General features: G+C 38.2%; 1 protein-coding gene across 2 annotated transcripts in view; it reads right to left on the bottom strand.

Moving 5' to 3' along the window:
- Positions 1-22,366, bottom strand: part of gxylt2 (glucoside xylosyltransferase 2) — a 101,332-nt gene that overhangs the window by 5,271 nt on the left and 73,695 nt on the right. The window contains exons 6-8 of one of the 2 annotated variants that reach the window (XM_028825404.2): positions 17,372-17,544; positions 5,230-5,413; positions 2,834-2,873 (exon numbers count right to left, since the gene is read on the bottom strand). In XM_028825404.2, the coding sequence (XP_028681237.1) occupies positions 5,234-5,413; positions 17,372-17,544 (353 nt within the window). In that variant the 3' untranslated portion in view covers positions 2,834-2,873; positions 5,230-5,233. The remainder of the gene's footprint in view (positions 1-2,833; positions 2,874-5,229; positions 5,414-17,371; positions 17,545-22,366) is intronic. The other variant, XM_028825405.2, reaches the window with a different exon arrangement.

Here is a 22,366-nt window from a genome sequence, read left to right as displayed (position 1 = left end):
AGGTAAAAAAAAACTATTTGTTTCCCATTATATCACCGTTTAAGAGGGGGTTTCAGAGGAGCGATTGCGTCTCCTTGTAGTGCGTTCAGCCTCCCTCTTCACAACGGCGTGTAGCGCTTAGGATTGGTGAGCGAAGCTAGTTATAAATATTGCTGTATATATTTAATCAGGGTGCTGTAAAACTCCACAGTTTCTGTTTGCAGGAAGGCATGACACTATTCTGCCCGAAGGCATGAAGAGGACAAGGAGATGAAATGGTTATAAACCAGAAACGAACCATAAGACTAAATCTAATACACCAAAGCCTAATTGTAAACAAAAAAATCAAGGTTAGAGAGACAAACTACAGAATCATATAGTTGAGAAAGAATACATGTTTGCTTATTAGAATTTTTATCCAAATCATGGACACCGAAAGAGTCTCTGCACCATATTTAAAGGATTGCACTGATGACATACAGTAAGAAGCAGCACTGTGCTGTGCAACTTGCATTGCAACCCAGAGCTGCATCCCAGTACAGTTGACCCTTGATATACGACCGGCCTGACATGCGAACAACTTGATTTACGACCAAAATTTTTATTTTGATTTACGACCAACATCTTGTGTTACGAACTGAATGCGGTCACGTGTATCCGCTTGCGCGATTGTAAACAAACAGCCGCGAGCGTTTGTAAGCGTCAGTCGGAGCCCAGATACATGTGTTTGTGGACGTAATTTCGGTCAGGGCAGTGATTTACATAATTTATTTCGATAATTGCTAAGGAAGGAAGAGAAGGTAACGAAGGTAAAGAAAGCGATCACAATCGAAACGAAGAAGGAAATTGTGTGGAAATATGAGAGTGGTGTTCGTGTGACCAATCTCGCTAATATGTACAGCATGTCGAAATCCACCATCTCGACAATTTTTCAAAGAAAAGATTTGTATAAGGAGGCTCCTTCCAAACAATAACCACCTTCCATTTCATTCTCCTCCTCCTCCTCCCTTCCTGCAGCCCAAAGATGTCAAAATAAATGGTGAGTACAGTATGAAATTGTTTCTGGTAGACTAGGCACTTTTTATAACTTTTTGGTTAGTACATTAGAAAAATTATTGGTGTTTTGGTAAATTATGCACATTATACAACCCGTTTTTATTATGAAAAGGTTAAGTAAGTGTTGCTGTGGGAGGTTCGGAACGCATTATGGGTATTTCCGTTATTTCTTATGGGAAAAATAGTCTTGACTAACAACCAACTTGAGTTACAACCAGCCCTCGCGAACGAATTGAGTTCGTAAGTCAAGGGTCCACTGTAATGGGAATAATAACTGGGTGGCTCCTGATTGTAAAACAAACTAATGTGAAAGTATTGTGAATAATTAATCATTACATTCTGGAAACACATAACTGTCAGGAAACCACTCTAGAAAAAAAGAAGCAAAAATACCCACATAAAATATTGTTCTAAAAACTCATAGTGCACAAGTCATAACAGATACAAAAAATGGATGTGTTAAAGCAATTTTGTGATGAGAATGAAATGCATTTATTAAAATAGGCACATTTCTCAGTATTTAGAGAATACTGTATACAGTATTTATTCTAACTAAAATCTGAAGGCTATATAGATATTTACTTCTCCCCTTCTTTTGTCTAATGTTGCCTTATTAAAAAGCTTAAAGCAATTTTCCTTTAGCTAAGCTCTCCTTCTCAGGGGTGGGGTTTGATTTGTCTTCAAATTTGTTGGGTTATAAATTGATCTGTTTGTATGGAATGATTACAATGAAAATTAATAAAATAAAAATATTAAAAAATAAATAAATAAATAAAATCTGAAGGCTCTTACCAATAAAAATGAGACTGAGTGTTGTAAGTTTCAGACATGCAATAAATCTGTAGATATGTTTTCACACTTCTAATCAAACATTCTTGAACTTGACAGCATTTTGCTGCATACACCTATTGCATTTCAGTGTGAGAAGCTCACAGTTGGACGGTGTAAAGACGAGCTCATCGTATCTGTGGTAACGTTCACTCTTTTAATTGAAACTAGTGGTGCGCAGAAGTCAATGGCATTTCCTCATGCTGATGCTGACAGAGACAAAGTGGATCTCTTAAAAGCATTACTTTATCATCTGAATCATGGTATGCGTCGTTAAATGTATTCAACAATTTTTTTTTATCTTTGGTCCATATTCTTAACATAAGGAGAAGCAATTCATTCACATTTTTGGAAACAAAAATCTCAGTGAGATACTTCACAAGTATGAGACCTGCCTGTCTGTTGAAGCACAGTCAGCTTTGAAGGAATGGAAGCTCTTGAAGCAAGCTGGAAAACATCTGCCTGCCTCATCTGTGTCTGATCTGGACAATACTGAAATAGACACACATTCCATAGACACATAGTACAAGTTGGCAAGTAGTGCGGTTGACAGTAGAACTTTAGGGACCTCCAAAACTCGACTTGATGTGATATTTAAAGAAATAAGTGGATAGGATCGACAAGCTCTGTTGGGCTGAATGGCCTGTTCTCATCTACATTGTTCTAATGTTTCAATATTGTCAAGGCTAGCAGTGTGGACTCTTATCCCAATTGTCATACAATAATATTGTGGCCTTTCACGCTGCCTTTAACCAGTGCTGTTTGTGAGAGGAGATTTTCACTCATAAACGTTATCACGAAATAAGTACAGAAGCCACAAGTAAGATAAGAGCTAGTCTGCTTTATTGAATAAGTTTGGATATTTCAAGTTGAAGTTATTTCTTCACAGTCATTGGCACTGTATTGGCACAACTGCCACATGAAATTGTGTTATAAAGAGAAGCACTTTTTATAAATAAAAAATACCTACCTGCCCATGTACTTGGGAGTAAAGGTCACCTGGGTCCAATCTGAAAACAAAAGCATTCAAACTTACCAAATAAGTTCACTTTTTAAACCAAGAGCATTATCAAGCATTGATCTGTTCATATATTTTAAATAGTTTAGGAAAAGGAGGAAAAAAAATATTTTTGTGAGATTCAACGATTTTAAAAGATTGGTTGTGCACTTTACTTTGCTGGCCATCTTCCTCCATGGCACCACAAGTTTTACCACAAAGAGTCATCATCAAGCATTGTTATTGACATTATTGAATGTTGATACTCAGATGTGAACGAACTGCTGTCTCTGGTCTATAGAGAATTAGACAATAATCTTTGGAAAACTCACACTTAACTTCACTCATAGTCTTTCACAATACGTAAACTAATACCCGACACTCAAAAAAAAAATTTGTTGCATTATTTTGCAAATATATTGCCTACTGTTGTCACTATCATCCTGCACATGCATGCTTCAGTGGCCTAGCAAAAGAAGGGTCTGAACGCGTATAGTCAAGTGACAACAACTGATGGCATGTATTTAATTTTAATCAGTTTAGTAGTTTAGTAGAGATGTTTTAGCATATGTAGAGAGGTAGCACAGAGATGTCATTCCTGCCTCACAACAGCAGTTTTGCACATTGGATTGATTGATACAAGTGACTTTACTCACTCAAAAACATTGCGATTATTTCTGTTATTATCATATCCTCAGGAAGAGCGAGTGACTCGGCATGCACTGTAAAATTCAACAGTTGCTTTGTGGCACCTCAGTCTGATTCATTATGGTTTTACGCTATCACATTCTTTACCTTTTTCATGTTCTCACTTATTATTATTTATCGTGTATGTGCATGACACACCAAAGGAAGTAATGCTGAGTATTGATTGGCCCTTTCAAATTACCCTGTGCAAGTTGACTTGGCTCTTTCAAAAATCCATGACTTTTATAATAAATACAATGCAGCGTAATCAGATCAGATAATTGTTATATGTACAAAGTACAATGAAACTCTTATGTATGTTGCTCATCACGACACTGCCATTCAGCATGACTCTCGCTCTGTGGGCTATGTAAAATAACAAAACTGAATGTAAAAAACAACAATGTGTATGCATTGTTTAGGAAAAAAATAATCTGATAATTTTTTGAACACCTATATCTGTTCTTACAAGCCATGGCAGAATATATCTGTGAAACAAATAGCATTGCAAAGGTTTGTGATTTAATACACAGCCTGGAGTTTCATCCACCTCCATCTACGATGCCCACTGCCAACAAATAAGTGAGCAAGAAATATATCCTTACCTCAAGAAAACAGTACCAAGAATCTGTAATAAAATATATTATTTCCTCTTTACTTTTGTTGTCATAAGCATGCCTCAGAAAGGTGCTGCTTCAAAGTGGGTGTATTCTGTAAGTTTGAAGGATTTTGTTTTCATGTTGGGACACCAGTGTCTTTTCCTCCATTATAAAGCACAACAACAGGCTAGGTATTTTTTAAGATTGATAAAAAAAAATGCTTCATTTTAGAATGCATTTTCATATGGCAAATTAATATATACAATGATTGTGAAGAAATAACTTCGATTCGAAAAATACTGAACTGATCCTTTAATGCATATTTATTTTTGCAAGCTGAACACTGAAGCATTCAACCCTAAGGAAACTTTTACATTGTGGATGCAAAACATACTTTGCTGTGTCAATCAAAAAGAAAGACGCTCATACCAAGTTGAAAATGGAAATAAAGATGGAGGTTTATGACTTTTAATTTGTCTGAGTACAAAGTCTATTCATGCAGGTACTTTTTTGAGCACTAGTGGTAAAATCTAGGTCATCCCTAGATGACCACACGCTGTTCATATACCTTCTTCAAAGTCTTCTCAATTTGTTTAAGAAAGATCTGTGGTATTCTTAGTATCATTCTGCCCTCCATTGATTATTTAGCCTTTAGTCCAGTTTAGGACTGTGGTGACTAAAAGTTTTCCTGGTAGCATCTGGGACAATGTGAAAAGCCAGTTCATGGCAGAGAACGCTCAGACTCATACTTGCACTCATTCACATAGAGACAATTTAGAGTTCCTAGTTTTCCTTATAAGAATATCTTCTGGAAGCAGGAGAAAACCCACAAAGCCATGAGATGAATATGCAAATAAATGTACCTGGCCTGGGTTTTTATACCACATATACCTTCTTCGTTTAGATCAGTTAACTTTAATTACTATTACATCTACAGGCCATGATATCGTTTGCTGTATAAACATTTATTTATGAAATATAATTTATTTTATGTACTAGTTTTCATTATGTCACACATTTTTCTTTTAAATTTTTTTTTCTGTAGAGTGCATCACAATTTACATAAGATTGTATCACCAGTACCTTTCTAATACTGTAGATGTCCCAAATGAATGACCACACGCTGTTCATATACCTTCTTCAAAGTCTTCTCAATTTGTTTAAGAAAGATCTGCGGTATTCTTCCACACAAAGTATTCACAGTGTCCAGAAACTTTGTTTGAAGAGGATACAACAATGACTGGAACATATTCTCTTCAATAGTATACTAAAATATACAAGAAAAAAGTTTCATTTATTTTACAGATAACTTATTTCAAAGTAAAATTAATCCACATAACTCTATGCATTTCTGCAGCAGTACACATATTACACTACCCAATCAGAGAACAGCTTATTTTACTAAAAAATCATATTTTAGAAATTGTTTTAATTCATATAATACCTCACAGATTTGTCTGTGTAAATCAAAGTTCATAAATGGTTAACAAGGAAATTCAATTCTGATTCTTTCCCATAGTTCAACAACTAATTAATGGACATGTATTGTTAGGTTTTACTTATGTTAATCAGTTTCAACGTACTTTTTAGTCCTGAATGTTTCAACAAACATGTATCTTTATGTGCATTCATAATGTAATTAGTAATTTGTAATGTCTGACATTGCATGTACATGTGAACTTGTTACATCACTCTGAGCCTGCACTGAGTAAAGAGCGCAATACAAAATAAACTGAGTTGTTTTTCACTGGCCATGAACATTTACAGTATACTGCAATAATTATACTATGTAATAATTATACTGTGACTCAAGGGAAAAGACGTGCCCACCAAAGAAATGTTGGGGTGCCAACTGGGTTTCCCCTTTCAATAAGCACTAAGTTCAAAGAAACAAGACGATCAATAGTGCTAAACAAGGTAAGGCAATACTGCCTGGAAACCTGCTGTGTTGCTGAAAAACCGTAGGTCATAGCTATGAGCTAGGTTTATAGTTGCTGGACTGGAAGGGGTGGAGTCACTGGGCAGTTTCTCTGGAATGACTGTAGAAAAAGAGATGTCGTCAGCGACAGCACCCCCTTGTGTCTTCAGGTGGTAGTGCTTGCATCTGATAAGCCCAGAAGGTGATCCTCTGATGTGTATGTAATACAATTTATAAATATACTAGCTGTGTAAGCCCATGATGTAAAAAGCCCGGGGTCCTAGTAACTATTGAAATCGTCAGAAAAAAAATCGAAATGTAGAGATGTCAGGTAATTGAGGAACTACTCTGGGCATCTCTCTCTGCTGTGCATTAGCAGCAGGAGGAAAAGTCAAAGGGATAGCCGTTTTGCTGATGTTAGCAGCTAAGCGACTTTGTCTTTCTTCAGAGGTTTCATTTTGCTGACGTGCTGGCCTCGTGAGTTTTCTGTTTTCTCGGAGGCGGAGCCCTTACCCCAACTCCACCTCTCACTTCTGGGGCGGATGGAACACACACTTCCACGCGTAGACATTTATATATAATATATATACTTATGAGGGGCGGCACGGTGGCGCAGTGGGTAGCGCTGCTGCCTCGCAGTTGGGAGACCTGGGGACCTGGGTTCGCTTCCCAGGTCCTCCCTGCGTGGAGTTTGCATGTTCTCCCCGTGTCTGCGTGGGTTTCCTCCGGGCGCTCCGGTTTCCTCCCACAGTCCAAAGACATGCAGGTTAGGTGGATTGGCGATTCTAAATTGGCCCTAGTGTGTGCTTGGTGTGTGGGTGTGTGTTTGTGTGTGTCCTGCGGTGGGTTGGCACCCTGCCCGGGATTGGTTCCTGCCTTGTGCCCTGTGTTGGCTGGGATTGGCTCCAGCAGACCCCCGTGACCCTGTGTTCGGATTCAGCGGGTTGGAAAATGGATGGATGGATATATACTTATGCAAAGTTGACTGGCTCATTTTTACACTTTAGTTAAAAAGCTGAAATTTGGCAGGATGGTACACCTAGCAGTAGGTATCTGCTAAGAAAGGACATTTCAAAATATCAATATTTAAGGGTAAAACCCACCCCTAAAACTGAAAACCTAAATACCCCACTACCTCAAAAACGCTTTGACTGATTTGATTGAAATTTGGTAATGTTATAGAAATAAGAAAATTAACCAACATCAATAATAATGCTGTAGTGAGCACTCCATGCTTGTGTGGAGCAGCTGGAAGACGTCTTTTACTAACATTTTTAACCTGTCCCTGGCTCAGGCTGTTGTTCCAACTTGCCACAAGACAATGAACATTGTGCCTGTGCCTAAGTAATCCCCTGGAGTGGAATTTAAAAATCTCTTTAATAATCTTACCTCCATCACTATGAAGTGCTTTGAGCAACTGGTTCTTATTAATCTCAAACCATGCCTAGCCTCTACACTGGATCCCCATCAGTGTGGATATCATCTAAGCAGGTCAATTGAAAATGCTATTTCTACAGCACTTCATACAGCCCTAACACACCTGGACAACAGTGGCACCTATGTGAAGGGATGCTGTTCATTGACTTTAGTATGGTATTCAGTACTATCATCTCCTCCAAACAGGTCACAAAGCTCAGTGAGCTCGGCTTTATAACATCCCTCTGCAATGATTTTGAATTTCCTGATCAACAGACCGTAGATTGTTTGGTCAGACAACCACACTTCCTCCACTGTGATCCTGATCTTTGGTGTCCCACCGGGCTATGTGCTGAGCCCCCTACTCTACTCCCTTTTCACTTAAGACTGTGTCCCCATACATGAATCTAACATAATCATTAAATTTGTCGACAACACCAACATAGTAGGCCTCATCAATAGCAATGACAAGTCACTCTACAGAGAAGTCCAACACCTAATAACATGGTGTTCCAACAGTAATCTGGCCTTGAACATCATGAACACCAAAGAGCTCATGGTGAACTAAAGGAAGTCCAGTGCCTGCAGGCACACCCTGTTCTTCATCAACAGAATTGAGGTTGTGCATCTCTCCAGCTTTAAGTTCATGAGCGTTCACATTTCCAAGACATTTTTATGGTCCCTCAACACCTCTGCCCTGATCAAGAAGGTACAGAAGTGTCTTTACTTTCTGAGGAGGCTGAGGGAATTCCAACTGTCTTGTCAGCTTCTAACGAAACTTGTATCACTGCACCATCAATAGCATTCTGACCAATTGTGTTACAATATGGCATGGTAACTGCATGCCATTGACTGGAACTCTCTGCAGCAGGTGGTGAAAACTAACCTGGATGTCACTGGTTCTTGATAACCTGCCATTGAAGGGCCTCCACTATAAACTCTGTCAACTGTTGGTATGTATCATCATCGGGAACTCCTCTCATCCCAGTCATAGTCTGTTTACCCTTTAACCTTCTGGGAGGCAGTACAGAAACCTACATCCCAGGTCTACCATGTTTGCACCATAGTTTTGAACATTTACCTTAATACTGCCAGAACTCTGCTGTGCTTGAACCTATACAACTGTCTGCACTTTATCATTTACATAATTTAAACTGGTTTTATACTTTACTGATTATGCTCTTGACTTACTCTTGTCTGTACATTCCCTCACCGCTGTATATAAAGAATTTATATTTATCTGATCACTTGCAAATAACTTCTATTTGCACATTTGGTTACATGAAAAGCTGCACTTCGTTGCCATGGTACTAGTGCTGTGTTCTAATTTAATCTAAAATCTGAATACAGTCATAGCATGCATACTATAGCACTGCTGTATTATGAATGATGATGACAATGATAAAAATAAATACATATTACCACTGTAGTAGTAGTAGATACAGTATATCATTGTAAGCTGTTTTGTCTGTTTGCAAAGTTAAAATTTTATTTATTTAAATTTAAATTTATTTAATCTCTTGCCTTTGTTAATTAATTTTAAAGAGGAGATTAGAGAGACAGGAGAATTTAAAGAGCTGTGGGCTCATATAAAAGGGTGGTCAGTGGCTTATCTTATTCATGGATGAACAGAAAAGAACTTGCAGAATGTCAAGCAGAATTTAACCTACCTCAGCAGAATTTTAATGAATGAAACCAGCGGTACCCAAGGATTCTCCGAAGAGACAAAGGAGTACCAAAGGAGTCCGGTCTTCATCTCAGGTCACTGGATAGCATCCATGTCTTGCAACCATGTAGCAAGACAGGAAGCACCAGGACTTTAAAGGCTTAGACCTTCGTCCTTTTGCAAGGATGTCAGGAGTGCCACACACCCCTTTCCAGCGATCTCATGACCCCCCCATGCTCTCCCAATCCGTCTGCTGACTTCATAGGAAGAGTCACCAACAGGCCTGATCCCATTAGCTTTTGATGGTTTCGACTCTTCCTGGGATGGGGCTCCCAAAGGCTTTCCCCCATCCCCTTCAAATTGCGAGCAGCACCTTCCTATAGGCAGCTACAGCAGAGCTACTCTCATGGAGAGCAGAAAGGAGTCCTGTCTGTCAACTCAGAGCTGCGTGAAGTATTTTTTAGGGTGATTGGAGTGCCAATCCTGCCACCAACCCCAATGAATTCCTTGCAAGTTGGAAGACCACTTGCAGGGCTGGATGCAGTTTAACATCATACCCAGAACTCTGCTGCATTTTACATTTTTTGTACTAATTTGTTGCTGTCATATTGTGAGTTTCTGAGTTTAAAGGAATTCAATGGTTTCATTCATTTTTTTTGTTTGAATGTACTTTTATGGATGTTCCTTTGTGAGTTCTTTCTCCCCCAAAGCCATATTTTATTTGTATAAACATTGCCATTTTTGTTGTGCACTTGCTAGGTAATTGCTAGACTTAATGATTGGAGGTGAGTGTCTTGTGACGTCATCGCTGCAATAGTGTAAAGGTTAGCACTACATATTTTCTGAATTATATTAGTATTAAGATTGCTTCTAAGAACTTGGCATGCAGCTTATATTTATTTGATCTCTTCATTTTGACTTATATTGGTTTCCTGACTTTGATTCTCGTCTCTCGTGTTGGCTAATCTCTCTATTATAAAAAAAACCCTGGAGAGAAACAGTAGGGCGTCGAGACGTGATCTTCACGTTAAGATCACGGAAGACAGTTAAAAGACCCGCAAGGACCTTAAATGTGACATTGTGCCAAGAGATTGACCCAGGACTGTCTCACGATGACGTAGAACATGAGATTCTTGCAAGACAGCCCTACTTACAATCAATATCAAATAAGACAACGGGGTAGGAAAACATTCAGTCGTGTGAAGGATTTGAGCACACACAGATCCAGGGTCTCAATACATATAAAGCGTATAAGGACAATACGTTATAAATACAGTGGAACCTCGCTTCACGGCCATAATTTGTTCCAAAACTCTGGTCATAAACCAATTTGGTCATGAACCGAAGCAATTTCCCCCATAGGATTGCATGTACAGTAATCCCTCCTCCATCGCGGGGGTTGCGTTCCAGAGCCACCCGCGAAATAAGAAAATCCGCGAAGTAGAAACCATATGTTTATATGGTTATTTTTATATTGTCATGCTTGGGTCACAGATTTACGCAGAAACACAGGAGGTTGTAGAGAGACAGGAACGTCATTCAAACACTGCAAACAAACATTTGTCTCTTTTTCAAAAGTTTAAACTGTGCTCCATGACAAGACAGAGATGACAGTTCCGTCTCACAATTAAAAGAATGCAAACATATTTTCCTCTTCAAAGGAGTGCGCGTCAGGAGCAGAGTCTGTCAGAAAGACAGAGGAAAGCAAACAAATCAATAGGGCTGTTTGGCTTTTAAGTATGCGAAGCACCGCGGCACAAAGCTGTTGAAGGCGGCAGCTCACACCCCCTCCGTCAGGAGCAGGGAGAGAGAGAGAGAGAGACAGAGAAAAACAAGCAAGCAAAAATCAATACGTGCCCTTCGAGCTTTTAAGTATGCGAAGCACCGTGCAGCATGTCATTTCAGGAAGCAGCTGCACAAAAGATAGCAACGTGAAGATAATCTTTCAGCATTTTTAGATGAGCGTCCTAATCGTCTAGGTGTGCGAACAGCCCCCCTGCTCAATCCCCCTACGTCAGGATCAGAGAAAGTCAGCGCAAGAGAGACAGAAAAGTAAGCCGGGTAGCTTCTCAGCCATCTGCCAATAGCGTACCTTGTATGAAATCAACTGGGCAAACCAACTGAGGAAGCATGTACCAGAAATTAAAAGACCCATTGTCCGCAGAAATCCGCGAACCAGCAAAAAATCCGCGATATATATTTAAATATGCTTACATATAAAATCCGCGATGGAGTGAAGCCGCGAAAGGCGAAGTGCGATATAGCGAGGGTTTACTGTAAATACAATTAATCTGTTCCAGACCACACGAACTGTATGTAAATATATATTTTTTATAAGTTTTTAAGCACAGATATAGTTAATTAAACCATAGAATGCACAGCGTAATAGTAAACTAAATGTAAAAACATTGAATAACACTGAGAAAACCTTGAACAACAGAGAAAACTAACACTGCAATAGTTCGGGCTATAGCGCTATCAACCAGTGGCTAAACCTATCTATCTATCTAAACACACTTTTTTTTTAATGAGTTTTAAGCACAGGGAAAAAAATGAACATTTGAAAAAATCCATAACTTAATAAACCACCAAGAAAAGTAACATTGCAACAATGCACGCTACGAACCGATCGCTGTAAACAGAAGTGAAAACAAAATCAAGCCCAGTGCATTCTTTAACTGCCTTCCTACCTTATGAGTCCAGCCCTCTCTGTCACTCGCGCTGCCTGTGTGTGTGTGTCTCTCTCGTGTGTGTCACGCTCTCTTGCTCTCTCTCTCTTGCTTGCTGCACAGGAAATGCACAGTGAGAGACTGAACACGTACAAACCGAAAGGAAAACTGGCTTGTTCATATACCAAGTGTGTGCTCGTGAACCGAGGTAAAAGTTTGGCGAACTTTTTGGTCGTAAACCAATTTGTACATGTACCGAGACGTTCGTGAACCGAGGTTCCACTGTAGGTAGGTAGGTAGGTAGGTAGGTAGGTAGGTAGGTAGGTAGGTAGGTAGGTAGGTAGGTAGATAGGTAGATAGATAGATAGATAGATAGATAGATAGATAGATAGATAGATAGATAGATAGATAGATAGATAGATAGATAGATAGATAGATAGATAGATAGATAGATAGATAGATAGATAGATAGATAGATAGATAGATAGATAGATAGATAGATAGATAGATAGATAGATAGATAGATAGATAACTTTATTAATCCCAATGGGAAATTCACATACTCCAGCAGCAGCATACTGATACAAAAAACAATATTAAATTAAAGAGTGATAAAAATGAAGGCATAACAGACAATAACTTTGTATAATGTTACCGTTTACCCCCTGGTGGAATTGAAGAGTCACATAGTGTGGGGGAGTAGAACTTCATAAACATGTTCACAAACATTGGCGCTATACACATGCAGAGCGGATTATGAAAGCAGTGGAATACGAAAGGCTCAAAAAAAAAAAAAAGTATGCGCGATACAAATGTGGAAAAAGTTAAAGAATACGAAAGTAGGAATATTAGAAAGTACAAAAAAAAGAAAGTAAGGAGAGCAGTAGCGAACCACATGCCGTGGCACAACATTAGGGGCTTCGCCTCTGGCGCTGATGTCCGAGGTTCGGTTCCCCGAGAGGGGGGTGCAGTGAGTGTGTACGCCTGATGAGCCCAGAATTAGGGTGAAACACATGTCACGTACACTTTGCATTAACTGCGGTGGGCTGGCGCCCTGCCCGGGGTTTGTTTCCTGCCTTGCGCCCTGTGTTGGCTGGGATTGGCTCCAGCAGACCCCCGTGACTCTGTAGTTAGGATACAGCGGGTTGGATAATGGATGGATGGATAGATCGCAATAGTGCAAATAAATGGAAATTATTACTCAAAAAAGGGAAAATAATCACCACGGACCAGGTGTCATTGAAAAAAAAACCAGGACAAAGCGAGGTCAGAAATAAAAGACAGAGTAGAAAACAAAGTAAAACGTCATAAAGAGGTTACAAAAGAAAGGGGCCAAACACATGCAGAGCAGGTTAGAGTTAACGAAAACTGGAATTCAAAAGACTAAAAAAAAACGTAGGCGTGAAACACATTCAGAGCAAGATACAGAATATGAAAACAGAAAAAAAACGACAGTGTCAAAAAAAAAGTAAACATCGTATTAGCGCAAAAAAAGAGAAATTATTACTCAGAGAAATAACTAAAAGGCGAATAGAGATCGAATATATGGACACAGGTGATATGTCAGAAGTATGTAAATATTGTAAGGCTTTGAAGTTTAAGTCAGAGAATTTCAAAAACGTGTTTTACCTCACATGTATTTATTGGTTACTTTGCAAAAAAAATGATTAACTGCTGATGATGTAGATCACTTTGTCTGTGCTGAAATTCCAAACAGAGAAACCTATCCTGAATTATGGTACAAAGTCATTAAACACATGTCTCATGGACCTCATCCATATTACTAACCGAGAATGCTAAACCGGATGATGGACGCAGGCACATCCGGCAATGGGCCGTAGCTGCAAAAAGACGAAACACCTCCCGTCTCAGACATACGTTAATGGCAGCGAAGGCTACAACGGGCTTCTCACACAGCACAGGCAAATCGATTACAGCTCCAAAACAACACGTCCCAAATACTACACATGCAACAACGCACCTCTCAAACGGCACAAGCAAAACATACACCAGGAAAATTCATTCGGATTAATGAATGTCATTTGCAATCATTGTCATTCAGTTCACTTCCCTGAAGAAACAACTGGCAATACAAGTTATACATTTACACGTTGTTGTCAAAAGGGTCAAATTAGACTGCCTTCTTTACATTCATATACTGAATATCTACAGAAGCTTATAACTGACGATGTACCTGAAAGTGAAATCTTTATCAACTACATTAGATCCTACAAATCGGAATCCACTATGAACATTAACGGTGGCACTGCACGTGACATCCGTCTTGAAAAAATGTTGTTTATTGATGAATGTTCAATGGCATGAACAAACGTTTATGAATAATAATATTCGATTTGGAGGAAAGGTACTTTTATGAGGAGGAGATTTTAGACAGTGATTAGCTATTCTTCCAGATGCCATGCACTCAGCTATTGTTCAGTGCACCTTAAAATACGCAGACAATTGGCATTGCTTTCAAAAGATACAGTTAGTAAAAAAGATACGATGTCCAGAACCAGATCATAAGAATTGCTTATTACAACTGAGAGATGGTACACTCACCAATACAGATGGACTTCAGCCACATATTATTACAATTCCTCAAGCCTTTATCTGCGAGGACTTAGTTACAGAGAGATTTGGAACAGCAATCTCATTAGACCAAATGCCCCTTTTAACACAACGCACTATATTATGTCCAAAAAATATTAATGTGGAAAACATAAATACCCAAGTCATTCCATTACTTCCTGGAAAGACACAACTCTTTCTAAGCTCTGACAAACTTGACTCTGATCACAACAATAACCATCTTAAATGACCTTACAAGTTCTGAGCTGGAATTACCTTTTACACTTAAGCGGCGTGTACAAAGAAATTTTCAAATAAACCTTTACACTGTGCCACACACTTTATTGTTTGCTTTCTATTTGCATCATCTACACCGTCACACTATTCTATATCTCATTCATACATCACGCTCTTTGTCATTCCCAACACCAGGGGTTGGCGAGCGAAGCGAGCAGGGGGCGGAGCCCCCTAGTTTAAAAGATTCAGCATGTTGGGACTCGAAAGATTCCAAATATTGTTTTTACATAAGTTCTGAAATAAAAGTGAAACTAATGAAATAGCAACAATTTAAAGAAAAAAAAATCTTAAAAGTGTGTATCTGGAAAACCAAACATGGGGGTTGGCGAGCAAAGCCCCCTTGTATACATATAAAAAAGTAAGTTCACTCTCTTTTTTAACACATGCAGACTTGATCTTCATTTAAACACTATCTTTAGATAAAGGTGATATAATATAGCAAACAGCTTGCGACATTTACATGATGGAGCCCATTGTATAATTTAAATAAACAAAAATCCAAACTTCACCTCAAATACATAAAATTAGAATCAGGTGCATCGGATGAGCAGAAAATAATTCGATCATCATTACAGAATCTTGCCTGTTCCTATCTTATTTAAACTTTAGGCATTTAGTTTAGTTTGCTTTTTGTTTGTTGCATGCCTAGACTGTCAGGAGATTTAAGTTGAATGGAAACTAGACCTTACAACATTTGAAATGGGCTGTGCATGCGAGACACCTCTCAAATATCACACAGCTGAAAGAATTCTGCAAGGAAATGCCTACTTGAGGTTGTTTCTGCTAAAGGGAGCAATGCAAACTATTAGATCTAAGGGTGTACTTACTTTTTTCACAGACAGAAATGGCATATCTGATCATTTTAATTGAATAAATGATTGCAAAGTCAAATTTGTTTCTTCAAAATACTGTTTAAATGAAGATCAAATCTTGTATGTCTACGTACATCCACAAATGTTAAAAAAAAAACAAAAAACATTTGATACCACACAGTTACTTTTTCACATGACTGTACATTAATTGACTTCCCGGCTCCTGAACCTCTCACTATGTCCTTTATGGCCCTGATTTTTACTTCACATTTTGGGCTCTGTTTAAAATACAAATTTGGAATAGACCTTAGCTTGACCCTAAATCTAAGCCATTTATGACTGCTTCTTTCCTATGCAGTCATCACAGAAGTCCTGGGTTCAGCGTACAAGGCATTGAATCCACTTGTAGACTTCACTGATGCCCACTCTGGAGACTCTAGTTTCTTATCTGAAGGTCCTTCACCTCAGCATCAAACTGATGACTTACACCTAATCAAGAACATCAAGGCAACAGTAATTGTGTACTTAAACAAGATGTATGATGACACGACCACTGACAACATTGTTGACATGACATTTCTTGTATGCCCAGGGTTTAAAACATAGTACAGAAAAGATGGGAATACGGATTGCATTAAAGTTGGAGCTCTCGCTGAGATTCTGGAGGAAGTTGAAGAACAAATTGCATCTCAAGGTCCTTCCATGGTCGGAGGCACAGAAGCAGAGTCTAATGGAGAAGCTGCTGCACCAACACCAGGGAAAAATAAAAATACAGTATACAGTAATCCCTCCTCTATCGTGGGGGTTGCGTTCCAGACCCCCCCGCGAAAGGTGAAAATCCACGAAGTAGAAACCATATGTTTATATGGTTATTTTTATATTGTCATGCTTGGGTCACAGATTTGCACAGAAACACAGGAGGTTGTAGAGAGATAGGAACGTTATTCAGACACTGCAAACAAACATTTGTCTCTTTTTCAAAAGTTTAAACTGTGCTCCATGACAAGACACAGATGACAGTTCCGTCTCACAATTAAAAGAATGCAAACATATCTTCCTCTTCAAAGGAGTGCGCTTCAGGAGGAGAGAATGTCAGAGAGACAGAGGAAAGCAAACAAATCAATAGGGCTGTTTGGCTTTTAAGTATGCGAAGCACCGCCGGACAACGCAGCTGCTAGGAAGGGAGCAATGTTAAGGTAGCCTTTCAGCATTTTTTTAGAGGAGCGTCCATATCATCTAGTGGTGCGAACAGCCCCCCCTGTTCACACCCCCTCCGTCAGGAGCACATAATGTCAGACAGAGAGAGAGAGAGAGAGAGACAGAGAAAAACAAACAATTAAAAATCAATACGTGCTGTTCGAGCTTTTAAGTATGCGAAGCACCATGCAGGAAGCATATTGCTTGACAAAACAGCCACATTTAAGCCCAGTAAGGAAGAGAGCAATGTGAAGGTAATCTTTCAGTGTTTTTTGAGGAGTGGCCATATCTTCTAGGGGTGCCAACCCACCGCAAAACCAGCAAAATATATATTTAAATATGCTTATATATAAAATCCGCGATAGAGTGAAGCCGCGAAAGTCGAAGCACGATATACCGAGGGATTACTGTAAAATATTTTAATAGCTCAGTGCTCTAGTGGCTGTCCAGATTGTGAGTTGGTGTATAGTATAGTGTACATAACATTTTAAGATAAAATGACTGATTTACTCAATACCTGTTCATTGCCAAATAAGTAAAAAATAGCTGCAAAAGTGTTACTCATTAGCAATATCACCGTGCATTCTTGTAGGTAATCTAACTTCTTGAACTTGAAATAATTCTTCTTCATCTGACACCAAAGCACTTAATAAACTGAGTACTGCACACTTGTACTTACACCATGTATAGCTTCATATACAGCTTTGAAGGCTGGCTGTTTGTCATCGTAGTACACACCATTGTTTCCATGTAGAATTGACACACCTTCTTCTTCTGCCCCTTTGCAGTTGCTGCCATACATACAATGCTGTGGTCTGTAATTCCACTGACAGGGTAACTTATACAGATACTCTGGAAAAAATGATATACTTTACAAACAAGAATTAGCATCCAATGTATAAAAAAAGACATAAGAAAAACATTACAGACTGATAGGTTGAATATTGGAATAAATGGTCTTTTATACATAAACCCTTTCTTCTCATCTACTACATTCAATACAATAGTTAACTGAGTTTTGAACATTCTCATGGTACTGTATTAAAACAAATTGGCCAAGAAATGATTTCATGTATTTATGTATGCAAATGAATGCTGAATAGCAAATCAGTATCAAAACATTCTTCACTGAGGCCCAGTGTTTACACAGATTTATAGATACAATACAATACCAGTAAACTGCATTAACTACATAACATTCACACACATAAATACACATATTAAAATAACTAAACAATATTATCACTGTTAGCACGTCTTAGTTTACAGTTTATCTAAACACCAGAAAAACACACAGACTCAGGGTCCTAAAATAAATGCACATAAAAAACAAGGTAAAGATAAGGAGCTGTTAACATCTCATAGGTTTTTCCAAATATCTGCTTGTTTCACATCCTCTAGAAGTTTTAATATATTTTATTATTTGTGGTAGTTCCAACAGAGCAAGCGGAACATGGGCTTATGGATAACATACAAGTTAAAAATGAAATTATTTTATTGAAAACAAGTAGAATACACGAAGCATGCAAACACAAAATCATAAAGGAAATACACATGACATTTCTTGTCTACAGTATGTGCTTTTGTCTTCTTACTTTTTGTAGTTCTTCACTTAAGACCCTTCTATGATTTGTTTGACACTCTGCTCTTCTTCTTCTTCTTATTGCCCACTAAGGTGGTTAGCACTTTGTATGTTATGTGCGTTTAATAAAATTTGATGTTCGATAAACAATAAATATAATATATTCAAAAACAGGATATTGTTTTAATAAGCATATTGTTTTTAGGAGGTAAAGTAGGCTAGATATAAACATCAGTAATCACTCCGCCAGATCTTTTCACACATAATAAATTACACACATCTTTTTAGCAATATCAAAAAGGCAAGTTTACAGGGAGATATTATAGTCACGGCGGACTTTAATTATCCAAATATTAACTGGGATAATTAGTGATGGGTGAAAGCCAAGTTTTCAAAAACAAAGGAGAATCCCAGCTATACGACTTTGCTTTGTGACGCTAGTGTTGTTTGTGCTCCAGCTGTGACTCCCTCTTAGTGCAGCACATTTAGCTCTCCTGTCATGCTGAGGGGCATATGTATGCACCACTGATCTGGTGTCCTGCTGCAGTGAAGCAGATGTGAAACAAAAAACTCTTGACGTCAAAGTCAGAAAATCTGATCAGCACTATTTATTTGTAATAAATTGTCATGAGTAAACAATAAACTACATTTACAAACAGAAACAACAAAACTAACAGAGATAGCAATACTGTGTCGCCTTTAGATCTGTACCCCTTTTGGATCATCAGCTAAACAAAATTGACAGGAATAACAATGTGTGGAACAGAGAGTTCACTTAGGTCTAAGTGCTTTCTCCGTGAATGGTGGAACAAGATCAATACTAAGTTTAACTAATCCACAGCTAGTCTTGTTTTGACTTTGTGCTTTTTCTTAGTTTGTTCAGCAATTAACGTCTTGTCCTCTCCCAATGAATAACATGTCTCTACATATTCCTTTCGATTAAAAGGGATAGAACACAGGGAAAAAGAGTGCCCTAGTGTAAACTTATTAAAAAAATAATTGCAATCATTAAGCTACATTAGATTGGCTGCCGTTATTATAAACATTGTTCACTTTGAGCATGTGAACGGGTGATGGGGTTTTCCATCATATGTTGGTGAGTCTGTTCTTTCTTCTGAGATACACTGTATTTTATGCAATTTTCCAACATCCTTCAACATAATTCACCGATTAGGTAGATGTTGTTTGTTTGCTTACCCACACAACTTCCCCTTAGTAATACATCAAACATTGTTTCAGCATATACATAATTATTATGTGCATGTTTCCAGATCTCACTGCGACCGGATAATAAGAACAATGCATCCACTGCCATACACTTTTGTATTTCTGAACTTAGCAAGCAACTTTCTCAAAAAGCTGCTTAAAGAGCAATGCAGCATCCTAAATATTGGTGTACCTGGCAGTATGCTCACATACAAACAAACACTGACAACGGCAACAGTTTATTCTGTGATGCTATAGTTCCAATAATCTGAACTGTTAAACTGTAAAATTGTTACATAAAGATAAATTAATTTGAATTACTGTTTTCAATTATCAGTATTCTACCACATATCATAGAGTGCTGTCCAGAGTAACCTCTTGGAAAAAGTTAGGATGAATAGAACAATCTTACTGTTATAATGTGTTATTTTCTTTATTTTTTGCTACCATCCCTACAAGGTCTGAGTAAATACTGTATATGAAATATGTGGTTTTGGATCCCAAGGATTATGATTTCATATTACCATATATACTCGCATTTAAGTTCTCCCGTGTTAAGTTGGGGCTTGATTTTACCGTATAATTTCCGGTATTTTATAATGTTGGTCGTAAAAGTCGAATGCAGAAAACTCATGCTACTGGTACGAGGGATTATGATATGCTAACCTGAGAGAGGAACCACAGAGCACACTGTCTTTTTTTTCTATGTATTGTGCCTACGTGACCACACAGTAATACCCGAACTGTTTCAAAGTGCACTGTTTGCACTGTTTTGTGTTTTTTTATCTCACATCCTCATACACCTTTATTGTAAGAGCATCCCTTATATACGACAGAGTGATTGATCAGAAGAAAATATGAAGCTTGTTTTAAATTAAACGTCATTGAAGTAGCGAAAGAAATTGGTAACTGTGCTGCTGCAACAAAATTTGATGTGCCCAAGAAACTGGTGTGAGACTGGAGGAAGCAAGAAGATATTAAAAAAAAATGTGCCGCATTTTTGAACGGGTATATAAGTCGGTGTCTAATTTTATGATTGATTTTTCGGGTTTCAAGACCTGACATATGCAAATAAATATGGTAATTGCTTGCATAATGCAGTATTTACAAAGTTTAATTTTGAAACATCTCCTCTCCTCTCTTATTGTTTATAGTAAAGTGTCAACCATTGCCATGGTAATCTCCCAGAATCACCTGGGAATATGCATTGTGTGATGTCATTCAGCGTGCCAGCCTAAAGATCTGCATTTTCTACTCCGGTGCATCTGATATTAGGATTCCCATGTTGGTGTGCGTCATGTTATTTTGATATGTCAATTCCTGGTTATTAACTAATATTTTTCTGATAGAGGACATTGATTTTTTGCTTAGTGTTTAAAAATTGACAACTGGTCGGCCATCTTTTCTGGTTTTGACTCTTGCCTGTTTTCTTGACCACCTCACATCTCCCAGTCCTTTTGTCATTAATAATCAGTACATGATCAGCACAAGCAGCAAGCAGCCTGCTATCCCATCCCCCCAACTATAAACCCCCCACCCAACCCCACCTTGACGGACCTCAACTTGGGCAAAAAGTTCTCCCAGCTCAAGCAAAGGGAGTTGTATAGGGTAAATATAAGAGTATATTGTTATTTGGAATGCATCCATGCATCTACATAAGCCCGCACACCCACAGAGACTGAAGTGGCCATTTATTTCTTTATAAAACCGACCACCAGTTTCTAAGCCACAGACCCACAATATCACAATCTTTACAACTTCAAAAACATACAAATAATTTTTTTTATTATTTAAATAAAGTTAATTTATACTCTTTTGGGAGATAATTAAAAGTCGTGGCAGAAAATTAAGTAAAATTAACTTCAGAAGCCCATAAAGTGAATCTACATTCTAGAAGGACAGAAAATTAAACACTACTTCCAGTAAAAGGAGGATGTCCTACAATGTAACGAGTGCTGGAGGCATGTCAAAAGCTTTATCCTCACTACAAAAATTAAGTACAAAACAACCAACTGCCAAACAGTTATGAAGACAATAATGATGCATTTAATCTGCTAAAGAAAATGTAGGAAGTGGTAATGATACTTCTGACTGGAATGTGTGAACCAGCTGTAAATCATGATTAATTCATAAAGTTTATTAGTTAATAGATGTTTGGAAGTTTTAAATACTCTTGAGACGTAGCATCTGCAAGAATTATTATAAGAACCAGAAATTCTGAACACATAACTCCAGTTTTTCACTCTTATACTGGCTCCCGGTTACACTTAGGGCAAATTTCCAAATCCTCTTTTTAACATATAAAGCATTAAATGGCCAAAGTCCGGCTTACTTATCTGAACTTACCATTAATTACAAGCCAGAGTGCACATTAAGATCTCAAGATGACGCTCTGCTTATGATTCCAAGAATTAATAAAAAAAAGGTAGGAGGTTGAGCTTTTAGCTACAGGGCACTGACAGCTGTAGAATGGCCTGTAGGGGGGAGGCAGCTTGTTGGCCGAGGTCTCCAGGACTCTGACTATGTCTGGATTGTCTGACTCCTTTTCTACAATCTGGCAGTGCTTCTACATTTAGCTGATGGACAGACATTGTAGTTCTTCACTTATGTTAATTAGTTTCTAGTTAGTTTTTTGATGTATTTGAACAAATCTGTAACTCATATGTGATAGTTCTGTATTTAGTGAGTGATCTTATCTATTCTTGCATTTTGCCATGTGGTTTCTACTATTGTGTTGTATTTCAGTGATTGAGGTGGCAGTGATAGATTGGCCATCTAGCTCTGTGAAGAGGCTTGCTTGTATTCTGTTTTGAGTGTTTTATTTACACCATTTTTTTAGCATCCATTGCATACCCAAAACACCTAGAAGGGGGTCTTCTCTCTCTG

This window comes from Erpetoichthys calabaricus, chromosome 18, assembly GCF_900747795.2.
Source record: "Erpetoichthys calabaricus chromosome 18, fErpCal1.3, whole genome shotgun sequence".
Classification (NCBI taxonomy): domain Eukaryota; kingdom Metazoa; phylum Chordata; class Cladistia; order Polypteriformes; family Polypteridae; genus Erpetoichthys; species Erpetoichthys calabaricus.
The sequence above is the reverse complement of the archived record's forward strand: the minus strand, read 5'-3'. Positions and strand labels throughout refer to the sequence as shown.